Raw genomic sequence first — 16,369 nt, 5'->3', positions numbered from 1 at the left:
TACTACGATTATTATAATATTCTGGACAGGCTCTAAAAACAAGCTGCAGAAATTCTGCATAAGGCATTAAAGCTGCAGATGGACCTGAACTAAACCCTCAGATCCAAACTCCTCTGACCAAAGTCTGGATTCAGATTCTGCAGATGGTCCCTATTTCTTATAACAAGGTGAACCAAAGCCTCAAATTCAGACAAATCCTATAGTGTTGGAAATCTGGGTGTATATTTTGTGGGTTTAGATGTCTACTCTGAAGACTTATTGCAAAAAAATCAAATCATGTTAAACCACAGCTTCAAAAGAAACAAGTCTTTCAGGAGATGGTAATATGTGGGAATCTAGGCTGTTTTGGCAAGTGATGGCCTGTGACAAAGCCAAAGGCCTGTTACTTGTTCAACTGGTTTGTTGTTCGTTGTATTGCCCTCTCCAGAAACTTTCACTGCCAGCAACAAGCAATTGCAAAATCTACTTCATGTAACATTCTTTTGCACATTTCAAATCTGACATTTGCTTTTGTTCCTCACTCAAAAACATCAGCATCTCAACCAAACTGTCTGAGACCTGAGTTAGTATCTCCCCTGTTTTTATTTTATTACAGTCCTTTTCTATTTGGAGGTGGTTTCTGGATGCTTGACTATGGAATTCCCTCCCCTTAAGTCTCCAAAAATTCTTCCCGAAAAATACCTCTCTGTATCTGGTACTTAGTTACTACAGTAATAGTCACCTTAGAAACATTATAAATATACGATTATATATGATTCTGTTCCAAAGTCTGCTCAAGTGAGTAAAAAATTTTCCATTGACTTCAATGAGCTGCAGGATCAGGCCCCTAAATACTTTAAATACACTTTTCTCCATCTGTAGACTGCTAATACAGAACATATTCCAATTCTACATTTCTCCTCTGACATCCCTGCCCTGATTTTCTTGCCTTAAGATACATACTGGAATGTTACGATGTACTTTCTTCCCATTCCAGTCTCCTAGTGGCGGATTAAATCCAGTCATTATTGCAATTTGGTTTATTACTTATTTAAGGCTCTTTCAAAGCTCTCATCAGAAGGACTTGCTGGCTTAGAGTTTTGGTAAAAGTTTTTTAAACTCTTTATCTACTTTCTGTTACCTGTCTGCGCAGAGGGATTCGCTTAGTCAGCTTATGGACGGCGGGCTGGCTGCTGAAATCAGGCTTCTTGGTGGTGTTCTTCATTCGACACAGGATGACTGTCAGCACCATGCAGGCAATTAAGAAGACCCCTATGCAGTAAATTGCTATTTCCAGGTAGTCTGGAGATGCTGGGTATTCCTTTTCTTTTTCAGGAGCTAGATCATAAGTTTTTAGGAGGGAACAATCATACCACAGAGTTAGCGCACAGTACAAGTATGTTTCAGCACAGTGCTTGGAACAACATGAAATGATAAAACGATAAGTAATTCTTGCAGTGCCTTCGTGACATATGGACTACTGCAGATATTTAGGTCATCTTGCAACCTGACAGTAATTCCTCTTTCCAGATCACTGCTTTACTTTCTCAATTTGCCATTTGTGCGTGTTTGTTTGTGTTTATGTGTATGCATATACACACATAAACATGTATCTGCTTGCTTAGGTAAATATGTATACATAGTAACACTGTGTGTCAAATTTAGTTTTAGGGAAAACAAGCACTAAAGCGTTCAAACTAGGTTCAGGCTTATTTTGCTGGTCAAATCAAACTCCAAACAATTTTCACAAGCATTGTAATTCCTTTTAACCACATAAAGCCACATTTAAAGAAAAAATACTCAGGTAGCCTAAAAGAATAGTCTGTAAACTCATAAACAGAAGTTTGGGCTTGCGTCTGCATTGCTTGTGTATCCAAATTTCCACTGGATCTTAAAACACCGAAGGAAGGCAGGATGGATCAGTCCCTCACTGCTCTGCTAAATTCAGGCTGGGGCTTTCAAGAGTGTCCAAGGATCTGGCCACCCAGCTCTGTTTAATTCACTTCAGTTCATGCTGAGTGCCTAACTAACTCCCTTGATGTGCTTTGAAGGGCCCAGTGTCAGATTAAAAAGAGAAATGCAAGTAAAAGCTGAATTGCTAACAACACATTTTAATGAGTCCTCCCTTGTCAGCCATACTAAAACTACATATTTTAAGTAACCTCATCAGTGGTTACTAGTTTACGAGATTAGATTTTATGCGAGTGGTTCTACATAGCTGTTACTCTGATTGAAACCATTTTGAAATTATCTTCACAATAATAATATGTGCAAACACTGTCCCTAATCCTGTATCTGGAATTCATCCCCCAGATAGATAGCATTCCACAGCAATCAGCAGTCACTCTCAAGCAATGCACATTCAAGCTGAAATTTCCTTGTGCCTCATTTTAGGCTTAAAAAATATTTCATTCAAAAAAATTCGTTAAAATATGCTGTTTACGCACTTGAAAAATGCAAATAATGCTAGCAGAAGCAAGCTCTACACCGGTACTGTCTCCGACTTGGTGACAAACCATGCAGGCTTGGTGCTCATAGAAGAGTGAGATGTAATAAAGTTGTCTTGTTCAATACATGTTAATAAAAGGTAAGAAATTTTCTGCAGAAAGTGGGAACATTTTAATCACATAACACGAACCTCAGCAATATGCACATGCAGGTTTTGTACCTTTTACTTCAGATTAACAATTAATAAATGGTAAGCACAAGGTGACCCAGCAAACCTCAGGTTATTCACATTTTTCCAAAGGAACTCCCAAGGAAGCTGCATTATAGCCAACAGTGATAAATGAGAAAATTTAACTAGTGTCAGAACCAACTATGGTTACATCTTCTAACAGCTGATAACAATTTTCAGGCAATAAAGCACATTGATGCTTGTTTCTTTTAAGGACAGAAACATCATCAACCACAGTACAGCAGAACATGCTTTGCAGTAAAAGCAAATGACTACTTGTTTTCTTAGAACATGCAATGTTTAAAGATGCATGGAGCCGATTCCCAAGATATAGAATGCACTGCTTCTGTACACAATCTTTTGGTATTAAAATTAGAGGTTTCATAACAGATTTGGATGATAGGTAAAAGTGAGTTTAAAAGTGAGCTTAAGCATGATCATGGCCAAATTGGTCCTGAATACTCCCTAAGAAAATTTGAATTTTCTCTTCAGCAAACAATTTACAATGATTAATGTGCTGACTTTCAGTTATCTCTTTAAATGGTAAGGAAGTGCACTTCCTTAGAATTTCAGATGAACATTTGACAAGATGTAAAAACATTTAAATCAAGTACAGTAGCCATGCCACTTGTTTCAGCTTTTGCTTTAGGTTTTTGTAGTTGCATTCAGAATATATGGCATTTGTTGGCTTGAGACAACTGTGTTTTAGAAAAATAATCATTGTAAAACATGTTGAAGAAGCCAAAAGTCATTTTCTCTGAGACAGAAGCTGTGCTAACCCTGCAGCAATCAACAAGGGAAAAAAGAGGGAAAACCACTGAAAGAGAGCAGTGTATACCTGGCAGAACTGTCAACCATGCAGTGTGAAAGGATATCCCAATAGAATTACCCGCCAAGCATGTATACTCCCCAGCATCCTCAAAAGTTACATTCCGTATATAGAGAACCTCAATTTCTTTGTCCGTTGTGTTAACACCGGCAGCCTAAAAAAAAAAGAGAGAGGGAAGCAAGAGAAAAAGCTAGACATTGAGAGAATCCTTGTGGATAGGGAGATGGAGCCACAGGGCTTTGCACTTTGTAAAGACAGAGGTGTACAGATGCAAAGCTCCTTCCCCATCCACAATCCCTCATCCAAAAGCCATTTACCAACAGGTCCCAGCTCACCTCAGAAAGTAATCAACACCCTTCACCAGACTTAAACTCACCACCTAAACATGCATGCAATCAAATGACATGGAAAAATTAACCCACAAAGCTTTTTTTCTTCTTTTTTAATAAAAGAATGTGGAAAGAAAAACAAAGAGAAAACAAAGTAGGACAGTATCCTTCACATGTAGTTACCTGTTTAAGAGAAAAGAATTTACTATGAAAATATATTCTGAAAGGATGAAATAAAAGGCAAATTCTTCTCCAAAAGACGCACTTAGTAGCTGTCTTAAGCAATCTACAGTCCTTCTATCATCCACCGCACGACATTTAAATATTCTACATTGTGCAGTCTTGCCAAATCTCACAGTTTAATCAGAAGTCTGCTAATATTTGGTGGCTTGCTTAGAAGCACAGTGGAGAGAGTCACATTGCTAGGAAGGAATATGAGCTCTTGTTTAAAAAAGAACATTTGTGGCTATCACAGATGCAAAGAAAAGTTGGACCCCAGAGGTTCAAAAATGAGGAGATGGAAAAAATAGTTTTCTTAATCTTAGAAATCTACATCTAAAAAATAAAAATTCTGGAAGTTTTTCCTGGCCTCCTTCAAGGCTTGCTAAACCTCTCCCTTAACAAGTCATTGTGCAGCAAACCAATCACTGTATCAGTGACTACCCAAACTTTTATGACAGAGTAAATTTAAGAGCCTTTTAGACCTGACTCTTTCCAGCTGTCCCAAGACAGGCAAAACAGGGCATGAGCATCAAGTACTCTATGATGGTGATTTAGACAAATTATTTTAAATGGAGAGAGTTTTATTACTTTTGCCTCTGTTCCATTCAAAAACATTACTTCGAAATACATGATGATGAAATAAGCATATTTCTCTAAAACCAGTTTAGTTCTGAGTTGTGCTCACATCATTGCCAGCCTTTAGTGTTATTATGGGCTTTTACCAGCAATAACGAGTGAATATAATGGGGAAAGATTTCTGCCCTGCATGGCTGAAGGTGACAATGGAAGCTTCAAGTTACTAAATTGACTAGTGGGTACTACTTATACGAACACCTCACATATGTAAGTATATGTGTGTGTGTGTGTGTGTATATATATATATATATATATATGCATGTGTATGTATGTAAATATATATATATACACACACACTAATTAGATCTTAATTATGTTATTCAATGAATACCCTATACGTGAATTGCAAAGTATGAAGAATTAACAACGAACCTGAACATAAACACACACACACAGACACCAAATATAAGAGAGAATAAAGACCAACTTCAGAAAACATTGTTTATGGTACACACAGAATATTGTGGGAATTTTTCCATGGCTGCTGGTGTAATACCAGTTGCATCACCAAAGGAGGATTACAAATATACCACAAGGCCAAAGAGAAATCCTGCAAGCTGCCTGCAGTCTCCCAAAGCACCATTTTTCCAGCTTCTACATCCAGCTTTCTTTAAAAAACATTGTTACCTTGTATACTTGGCAGAACAGAGAGCCAGGCAGACTGGTTGGCCTCCCCTATATAATTGGAGACCTTACAAATATATTCTCCAGCGTCCGCCTCTGTCACATTGTACAGTGTCAGCACTTCAGCATTGGAACTATTTATCCCCGAATGCTAGAATAGACCAATAACATAGGAGAACAATGTAACTGCTACCCAAAATGGACATCAATCTGTCTATGGTCCCACCACCAACACGTCATAAGAATGTGTCTTCCACTTCATGCAAGTATCAGTGTCAAAATATTGAGGGTTTTTCTTTTTTTTTTTTTAATCAGAAGCATCACATGAGAAGGTAGAAAATAGTGGAGGGGAAGAAGCATCCAAACTGGTAAACCAGCTGTGTGGAGCAATATGGTTTAGAGCTGGCTCTCCTGACCACCAGCCCTGGAGTCTGGCAACACCAACCAACTTGGAAAACTTCACAGTGGAGAATTTCCTTGAACGAGCTTGCTTAGAATGCCTGCCAGTAAAGATAACCTGGTGCAACTGATATGCCACATCCAGTTGGTGAAAAAGTGACATCTTTGCAGGCGCAGCATCCAGAAAACCCAGCCCTGCCAACAAGCTTTTGGCAGCAGGTGCTATATTATTGAATGGCCTTTGAAATAAAAAGGCTGAAGAATTGTGAGAGAAATGGAGTAGATTCTCCTGGGTATGTTTTGGACATGTCCTACCAATACATGTCAATGATGTCCTTTAAGAGGATTTTTTTTTTTAATAAATCATGCTTGAAACAATTACACATATATGACTTCATGGAAGCATAGAACAGCAAAAGAGTGTCTACGAGCTGCACAATTAGCGTTTAGACTACCAAATGTTTGCCTGACATATTATTTCATTTGTAATATAAACATTCCACTTTCAAAAGAAATCCTGATCTCAAAATTCTTAGACTTACATCAAATAAATTCAATGCTTCAAAGAAGCTGTCACCAGCACCAGCATCTGTCAGGCCTCACCTTTAAAACCTGAAGATACGGCAATCCATCTGGTCCATATTTACTGCCATTCTTCTCTACATGCTTTATCCACTGAATATGAGGTTGAGCATCACTGTAGACTTTGCAGACAAACTCGACGTCACCCCCGACTACTGCAGAGGCATTTGCTGGGAGACCAGCTTGGAGGATAGGTCTGTGTGGCGATCGCTCTGTTGAGATGGGGAGGGTGAGTGAGAGAAGGAGGGGGAGAGAGCGAGAGAGAGAGAAATAAAGATGCATAAATAAGCTGAGCTGCCAAGAAAACTGTAAGTGAACTCGAGCCAAAAAGCCCTGTAAGCCTGTTGGCTGACTCCTCCGAAATAACATTGCAGCCAAAATGTATAACAAAAACTACAGTTCAAAGGAGATGACTTGAGCACTACACTTGTAATATGAAGAATAGCTATTCGGGGGCAGGGGGGAAAGCCTGCCTAAAAACTTTAAGCATTTTTCATAGTTTAATCACTTTAAAAATATATCTTTTCTGTAATTCTTAAGTGCTTATTGTAATAAGTACCTTTGACTTTTGAAATATTCTAACTGGACTAAATCCCCACAAATTGGAAAGAAAGATTAATCAGTTTTTAAAATGAATTAATAGTGCATTAAAATAAACCCAAAGGGTTTTCAGAATGCAGCAGAAGCATCAGCACTAAAACCTCTTACACAGGACACATACCAGACGGCTTTTCAAAACGCTCTGATCATTATTACTAAGTTAGCTGTTTTCTACCGTTACCTAGCCACAGCAACAGAAATACCAGTTTGTTCTTATTCTAAGCACAACACAAGGAAACACTGAGTTCTCTGAGAAACCACAGCATATTTAACGTGACCTGATAAGTCACCTGATAAGCTTTTTAGTCTGTAGACTTGGCTAAGTATTAAATGTTATTCCTCAAGCTAATGACACTGAACATACCCAGTGTATCCTGTGTCATCCGGGTATCCAGAGAGCCATTACAGTCAGTGATCCCAACCCAATTTTGTGGATGTGATAAATACAGACTTTGGGCAAAATATCATCTCTGTGTGCTGGAATCGATGGGAACCTTGCTCTCAGCTATGACAGCGCTGTAGCTTTACACTACACTCACAGAGCCTGATCTAAAAGCTGTTAAAATCTTACGGACGGTGAGCAGAGCATGATCTCAGCTCTCAGGCTGCCAGGGCCTTCAATGGCCACTTTTTTGCAGGACAACGAAAGTGGGCAAAGCACAAATACATTTCACCCAAACATCACCTAAAAGAAAGTTCTCAAATGGCAACCCAAGTAACCAAAGCCTCTTCATTATCTAATGAGCAGGTTGGCAATGCCACCATCCCTGAAAGCCTTCAGAGAGCTGCCACTTTCTTAATATATCTGGGAACTTACCACCTCCTTCATGAAAACTTAACTCTGCCCTTTCCTTACAGAGGAACAACAGCTTTTCTTACGGACATCTGCACATCAGAAATAGCCTTGTCACTTGGATGCTCCCACATATGTCCCAGATGACAAGAATTCAAAGTTAATGCAGAAGAATTTGAAGTTAATGCTAAGGGAAAGGTCCATTGCTCATTCCCTGCCAGAGCTGTCCATTCTCCTCTGCTCCAAGAATTCTTCCAAAGGTAAGCAAAAAACAGTGGACCTAAATATTTATTATTAGAGGCTGTGTACTGTGAAAGCTTGGACATTATGAGCCAAATCAACCGAATTTCAAACCAAGTGCTCCTTCTTAAACGTACTGGTTTCCAATAAACTGTTTCACAAGCAAACATTGCGAGTGTAATAGCAAATAATGATGCCCATGGAACAATGGGATCTTTCATACAGTCCAATATATTTGGCATGCAGCAAACATCTACTGGGAATTTATTTACTGAGGCAACGCTGGCAGCATACTACAAAGCAGCAGTCTTATTTTACTTGTAGCGAAAGTGCATTTGTATAGCAGTTATTAAATTATTCCATGGCTATGTACGTCCTTTTCAAAGATCTAGGAACAGTTTAATATTTTATTTTTAAAATACAGTAGAGCATCTAAATTACTATTTTATAGTTCCAGAGAGGACTTTTAAAGTTTCTCACCTTATACTAAATAAGCTCTAATTCCATCTCCCCCACTCCTTCATTTGGGTACAAAAACAGCGAGCAAAATCTCTCTTTAATAGAAACCTTACACCATCTTCCAAAACTTATTACAGCTGCCTTCAGTATAAAATGAAACCTTAGAGAATGTTATTTAAAATGTTTTTTAGAAGTCAGTAGGCCTCATGTTTCATTTCTCCACATCAGGGTTTGATTTCCTTTGTGACCTTACTCTCTGCCCTTAAACAAACCAGAGAATGAGGCCTGAAACATCTTGGAAAAGTTCCTACTATGCCAGCATCAACACACAAAATGTGTTTAGTTTACCCCGATAGCCATCAATGATTTAATCTTTTATTGATGACTGTCAAATCTTTCCTCTACAAAAAAGAAAAGGCCAAGTAAAGAAGTAAAAGCAAAGTTCTTACACTCTTGGCCCCAGCTTCCTTGAAGAATTAAATGAAGTCTATGTGCGTGTGTGTACACAAATATAGAAAAAAATAAAAATATAAATATTTAAGTAAGATAATCATGAAATTTTCTTCTCTAAGGGTTAATGTGTTAAAAACAAGTATTAAGTTATCCTGCGACATAGGGAGAAATGATCAGTATTCATTCAACTCTTCCACTTCAGCAGAAGGGAGTACTCCTAGGCCCACACAGGCAAACAAAACAGAAGTAGAACATCCCACCCTGACACAAATTCAGCAGGGCTTGATGACAAACCTGCAGTCCCAGGATCACAGGAAATAAATTGAATATTGGGGAAAATAACAAAGTATGGAGGAACTTGCCCTAATTAAAAATGACCAAGAAGTATATCAGTACAATATTATCTCTTGGAAAAAAACATTTCAAGATGTTATCCTACCTTCGCTATTTCTCTGCAAACTACACATATTTAAAGACCTTGCTTAAGTGTAAGTCCTTTCACAAAATGTGTCCATAAATCTCACATCAATATTGGTGTTTAAATAAGAGGCCTTACATTTGTAAGTTGCTATCATCACTCAAACAAGTGGCTCCACAAACATTATTTGAAAATTATATTTTTCATGAAATTTTTATGAAAGACCGGCAAAGAAGTTGAAGGTGTCTTCAAAAATACCTTAAGAGTTGGTGAAACTAACTTCACCATGAACAGTCTTTCTGAAAAGCATTTAAGAATATGCATTTGCCTTGTAAAACTTAACAATTATAATCAAGACCATCACTAAACTATAGTGACTGTGCATGTCTTTACTTATTTTACTCAGATAGCAATATTTTGATAGGAAACAACTTGGGAACTGAGCTTGTAACTCTGCAGCCCTATTGATTTCAATACTGCCCTTCACTGATTCACACCGAGCTGAATCAGACCCCTGAGAAATAAAGCTTTGCTAATTGACCACTAAAATTTTACAGTGTTCCACTCTCACTGCTAGCACAACATGTTTCCAAAAACAAGTCAGCAATATGTGCCATAATATAGAAAATCACCCCATAGATAAGACTTCGTAATGTCTTCAAGCCTATTAATGCCACATCATTAAAAATAGGAGGTACTAATTTTAATCCCATAAATATTAGTTACTTAGAGAACTGAACACAGACCTAAAAGATATTTCACAGATATTCCCTGAAGTAGTTGAGCCAAAAGTCAATAAATATGTATAAATCTCAGTATATTACATTTCGCTTTTATTCTAGTTCTTCCCAATGTCTATCTTTTTAATATTTTATAGTATGAAAACAAGCTTCATACTCTGTATGTAGGAAGAGCTGGAACCTGCCTTAAAAAAACAGGCACCAGCCTGCACTCTCATCTGGTTTGCAGCTTAGATAAACCAAGAACACCTCCTTTTGAAGGGTCAGTTATTTACAAAAGGCAGAGCCACAGTGATTGCTCATGTGAGGACCATCATATTCAAGGCTACAAATACCTAAACTACACACCATTATAAAGATTCTCAGGGCTTGAGCTCCCCCCTCTCCTGAATTTCTGCTTGCCTATCTATAGACAAACAGACTCACTATTTGAAAAGAAGACCAATAAACAGAAATTGCCAGCGGCTTAGAAAAAAAGAACCTGTCATTTAACCTGTTAATGTTAAATCCTTGGGACAGAATACCTTCCTCTAAGAAGAAAATCTAAGAAAATCTTCTCTGTGAAGAATCTAAGAAAGCTGGAAAATTCCAGGAGCCTGATCTCACCAAGTTTCCTAAAAACTGGTACTATTTCGGGACTTGCCCAGGAATATTCCAGCCCCGTAGAACATCTGGAGATGGGTGGGAGCTCATCCTGCCACAGATGATGGAAGAAGAAGTGTATGGAAGAACAATCTTGGAGATGACTGTACCGGAGCTTGTCCCTTTCACAAGGTGGCACTGAGAACTGGCTCTTTAAGAAGTTTAAGCCCCTGGACAGGTAGTTCCTGCAGAAGAGCCTCATCTCTCAGATGTTTAGGTTTACTTGAAGTGCAATATTCCTTTTTTTTTTTTTTTCCCTGAAGCCAGCACAAGGGGACAGCAGAGAGGACAGAGAAAGAGGTATGTCACGATGCCAATGCATGAGATGAGTATGCAGGCATAATGAGGCATAGGGTGGGGGTCAAAAAGCAGCTTTCACAGTCACCAAATGAGACCAGAAGATTTGATCACATCCCTCTAGTGCCAGGGTAGGGGAGGAAGCAGTGGGAATAAACGGAGGGAAGAGATGCTGCTTGTTGAGCATGCCTGCTGAAGGAGGGTGTAGAAGGACAGGATTTGCTGCTGCCAGAGGCCCAAGTAGAGTGTATTGTGACCGAAAAAGTGCCACTGCTGCTACTGGAGTGCATTGGCAGGGAGAGGAGACAATAACCCCGGAAGGGGTGAACTCTGGGGCCTATCCAGAGGCCAAGTCTCCTTAGCAACCTGGCTGTGCCGAGGACTGAGAAGAGCTCTGGTAATTGTCTACCCAAACCTCCTTGTCACCCAAGGACAGACAGTTCAGGACCTTTCATGAGAGCTAAAAGCCAGAATCAAAGCCCATTGAAGTCAAGAGAAAAACTCACATGGAATTCAATGCGCTTTGGATAAGGCATTTTAATTCATTTCCAAAAAAATGAAAACTAATCTTATTTTCTCCTTCTGAATGTGCTTGTTTCCTCTGCTCGCAAATGTGCGACTCAAGTGCAGGGTTGGAAATAAAAGCTGAATAGTGAATGTAAGACCAAACATGAGTTCTGGGGACAATGGACAGATCCTCAATTAAAAAAAAAAAAAGAAAAAAAAAGAGAAGCAGAAGAAAAGAAGGAGAGGAGAGGAGAGGAGAGGAGCGGAGAGGGAAGATAAATCTAATTCTTTTCCACAATTTTTAATTAGCCAGACACATTTATCAGAGTCTCAAATACCAATTTTTTAAATGTTACTGACTCCTAAGGGGGTCATCTTGACAGCTGTCACTGTGAAGCTACAGAGGCATCCCTCAAATTATGCCTTTAAATGAGGTATCAGTAACCATTCTAAGTCTATAGCCCTTGACAGAAATTCTCCATATTCAGTCACCACTGAATATAAAATTAAGCAATTCCAGCTGTCTGTCTCTCTGCTTAACAGAAAACATGATCTTGCCATGCCCTTGTCTTCACTTGCCCTGGTAGTCGCAGCAAGTTCAGCTCCATTTGCTTATTTTGCTTGACTCTGACTGAACTCTGGAAGTCTTTCTGCCTCAGGTACCTTCTCAGTGGCATTCTGGACTCTGTCTGTTAAAACACTGCCCATTCTCAATTGCCTTCCTTCTGGATCATGCAACATCTGTTGCTTAGGAAAACTGCAAATTATCTTTTAAATTATGGGTCTCTCAAAAATATTCTAGTTTTTTTGGCCAGACTGTAATTACTGCTCGTGTGCCTTAGTATCCCAAACTTGCAAGACTGACCCTTCAACCTTAAATCAGTCACAGTTTTTCTGTCATACATTTAGACTGAAATATTTCTCTCCTAATTTCCAGCTTCACCCAGTATGCAGCACTTGTCCAATGTTTCTGCAGCCCAGAGTACCTAATGTCTTGTCTCAGAAGGCAAGAGAGGTCAAGCAGCTGCATTGCAGCTGGAAGAATATGTTGCAAGAAGACTACTTCCTTGAATTAGCTGAGCATGTCCTCTCCCACCAAATGAGGCGGCACATCCACAGGATCCTTCAGCAGGTGGCTTTACAGACAGAGGCACATCCACCTGACACTTCTCCCACGTCACCAGCTGCCCCAGAGCACAATCCTTGCAGACTGGGAAGCCAGCAGCATGAGCCATCTGTGGGACACAGACTCCTTATGCTCTTTTCCAAACTATACCCAAAGCATTATCAAAACTGTTCCAAAGAAAAATGTAGTTGTATGGTAACTTGCCAGGTGACTTATCCATTGTCTGGTGTTGACAAAAAGATGAAACTTCTCAGGTATAGCTCAAACTTCTCACAGGGCCAATGTATCCTATGCCATCTCAAAGCTAAGATATCTATTTATTCTCAGAAGCAACATGTGGTGAGGGAGCTCAGAATTAGCCAAATGACACTACTAATGAACATTCCAGTCAAAGTCTTAAGAACAACCATCTCTGCCTGTGCAAGTCAGTCAGTCTAAACCCATTCACCACGAGACTGTACACATACATACAATTATTGCTGCCTCTGATGATGTTTTTTGGTGGTGTGAAAATCTACCACTGGATGAAGGTGTTTACTAATGTCACTGGGCTAGCCACTGGGAATCTGTCTCTGGTCACTACCTGTTTGGGCTAAATATAAACCAGTAAAAGGTTTAAATGTTCTTTATTAATCTTCTGTCATTCAGTTCTCCAGAGATGAAGACCTTCCATGTTTCTACCCTGCTCTCACTGACAGTAAAGGAAATAGCCTGGAAGAGCAGGAGACACAGGGGGTCACCGTCCTTCACAAGAACATCATTCCCACCTACATAAGCTGCAAATCTGGCCTAGGTTTATGAACACTTGGGGCTGGATTAATGATTTCTCTCTGAATTAGAAAGGTGGAGAATTCCAGCACCAGTCAGAGCATGAGGAATTGCAATTCAGATTTCTCTGTAAATGCAACATTACTCAAACTCATATAAAGGAACTGATTTGAAACTACACTTGTTTTCCATACCCCTAGGTGGAGTGACATAGGAGGGGTCTAATTAAACAGATTTCAGAGTCCCCACAGGAATTTCCTCCTTCAAGGTAGCTTTCTACGCCCAGGCCAAGCTAAACCTTCGCTTCCTTATTCCAGAAATAAGCAATTGCTTATGGGGGCCAGCACTCTATGAAATGCCAGAAGGAAAGCACTGCTAACTCCACTGTTTGCTCAGTGATGTGGAGGAGTAAGGTTGAGTGCTGCCTGCTTTTTCAGAAGACCAGAAAAAACTGAGCAGGTGCAGGCAAATGCCTCTATTAATTAATGTCATATACTATATGTGAGCCAGGAACTGAGTAGCTTCTACCAGCTGCATGTCAGTTTGGTTTCTCTTCTGCATTATATGAAGCACCGCATGTTGTTTATAGCCAGTTCAAAAGAGCTGCTGCACTGTCATGTTCCATTTATATATACATATATGTAGACCCATCAAATCATCATTTTCTAGGTAATTTACACAGGCCAAGGTATCATCTATGGTAAGCTAGGGACAATGCTCTCTTCCAAAAGTCTGTGTAAAATTAGAAGATGTTTTAGGGCTACAGGAAATAATAGGTAACTGTTATTTAACATTAAGTGTTATTAAACATTAAGACCACCCCTGCAAGCCTGATAAATAACAGAAGCCTTTTAGACAGACTAGCAGAATAGCTTATGGATCAGACCAACATTACCAGTGCTGATGAAAACATTTCTTACAAACTTTGGCATCTTTTATCTATAGATATTAGCCCATGAATGTTTGTACCATTAAACATTCCCATACAGCAGGAGACTCTGCATACAACATTTAAAATTGGCCCGACACTACTCTAAGAGGTAACGTCAATGGCCCAGAGCTCTAAGTGGTATCACAGTAGTTGGAGCTCTTTGCCCTCAGAAATCCTCTAATGAAACTAGTGAGGCCCAAAACAGTGCAGGGATCTATTCATCCATATGTGAGGAAGAGGGATAACTACCTCCAGAACTGCTTTTTAATCTCTTTTTGTCCTTAGATTTAAGGGCTCTTTATACAAATTTGAGATATTTCTTTCTGCTTCTATGTCATTGCTAATTACTAGGCCCAAAAGCCCAGCTCGGTGCCTTGGTTCACACTAGTGAACTGGACCCATATCAACGTGTATTACAAAGTAAGGCACCAGGGAACCAGCCTCCATAATTTTCCTTCCTGTCACTAAATACCACTTTCTTAAAAAATAGAACATTTTTAACCCGATTATTAAATGAGTTTAGTTCTAAAAGTTAAAATATTGTGATAGAAACCAGAAGCAGGCAGCATTGTACCTATAGCAAAGCACTTACTTACACCATCTAACTTCCTTGTGCTACCCAAACCCTCCTTCTCTTCTTACCGCGGTCAGTTTAGTAAAAGTCAGTGCCTTTTTAAATCTTTACTGAAATAAATCATGTGTATTCAAACTCTCTGTCCTTGGATTCATCACCTTCACCTCGGATTTCAGGTAATGCCACTGTTTCTCCAGCAGAAGCAGCCCACTGATGTTATCCCATCTGTCTCTTTGGATAGCTCTACAGTACAATTTTAGCTTGTTTTGCTATGTGCATTTTCACTAAAACACATGTTCACATAGCAGCTTTATAACTTAAATTCATCTGCACACTTTTTTCTCATATAGCAGGAAGATGGGAACTGGGAATAGCTCGAATTATGCCATCCTAAGAACCTGAAGGCTTTTACAGGCAGGGTACAAGGCAGAGGCCACAACCTGATGAATTTTCAAAATGGGATAAGGACATAAAGCATTTCTCAGGACTTTAAAATCTAATAATTCAGTAGTTTCCCTGCTAGTCAGGGAGAAGAAATCTGTAGCTAGACTGACAAGTTTGGCTTGACACAAAGCCTGTTAATGGCAATGAAAACAGTACGAAAACACAGCAGAATCAGTTAAGAGCATCCTTCCAAATGACATGTATATCAGAGGGGTAAAAGAAATAGAAGAATGTCCAGTAAGCCAAGGACTAAGGCATGCAACATGAATGTTCTTGTTTTAAAATGTGAACTTGTCAACAGGGTTTTAATACTAGTCTGTCTTTAATGCAAAGCTCTATTGTCAGGCTGCCATCGTGTGTTTTTCACCACCCTCATAAAGCAAAAAGTGTCATAGCAGAGAGATTCTTACCATACTAATCCTGCATTATCCCTCATATAGTGCATGTATAAGCAAAAGCTTTATACATGTCTGAACAAAGAGGGGGAAAAAGCCTTATTTCAGTGTGAAAAAAACATGGGAAATGGAGCGATGAGGAACTGAAATTTTCACTGAAATTCTTTTTGGGAGTGCCCTAAAAGAAATAGAGAAAGAGACAGGCTACAAGAGAAAAAGAAAAACAACTTCTAACTTCTCACAGACAAGCAGTAACATTTTAGCGTTCTAGCTGTGTCCAGAAATTGCTTTGAGTTTTATGCATGGAGATAACAGCCTCTGTACTGTGCACGGCTCCCAGCATTCGGCTGCTTATAATAACTGCAGTAACAGCGCTGGGGTCAAGTAGATTGGGAACTGGACAAGGTTGTCCAGCAGACTCTGCCAAAGACTTACCGTACGCCTGGCAAACGGCATCTCTCCCACAGGGATGATGTTCTCTCCCAGCTGCAGGAGATTTAACTCACTAGTGCACCCCACGATTCCAGAAAGCCCACAGTGGGAGTTATTATTGCTGTTGTTATTGTGACCCAACTGCGTATTTTTCATCCTCCAAACTTCCTTTCCTAAAAACAGTTCTGCCTTTAAAGTAAAATTGAGATAAATTCACACAAAGCTTGCAAGACAGATGATGCAACAATTTTAATGGAAAACACTTAGGCTGGC

At 39.4% G+C, this 16,369-nt stretch overlaps 1 protein-coding gene across 1 annotated transcript in view; it reads right to left on the bottom strand.

Annotated features, from left to right (window-relative positions):
- FGFR2 (fibroblast growth factor receptor 2) overlaps positions 1–16,369 on the bottom strand; it is an 85,436-nt gene that overhangs the window by 25,353 nt on the left and 43,714 nt on the right. Inside the window, exons 7-9 of the mRNA XM_062580781.1 lie at positions 6,299–6,489; positions 3,495–3,639; positions 1,121–1,317 (exon numbers count right to left, since the gene is read on the bottom strand). Of these exons, the coding sequence (XP_062436765.1) occupies positions 1,121–1,317; positions 3,495–3,639; positions 6,299–6,489 (533 nt within the window). The remainder of the gene's footprint in view (positions 1–1,120; positions 1,318–3,494; positions 3,640–6,298; positions 6,490–16,369) is intronic.

Source organism: Rhea pennata, chromosome 7 (assembly GCF_028389875.1).
Source record: "Rhea pennata isolate bPtePen1 chromosome 7, bPtePen1.pri, whole genome shotgun sequence".
Lineage (NCBI taxonomy): Eukaryota > Metazoa > Chordata > Aves > Rheiformes > Rheidae > Rhea > Rhea pennata.
Note: the sequence above shows the minus strand (reverse complement) of the source record. Positions and strands in the feature narration are given on the sequence as shown.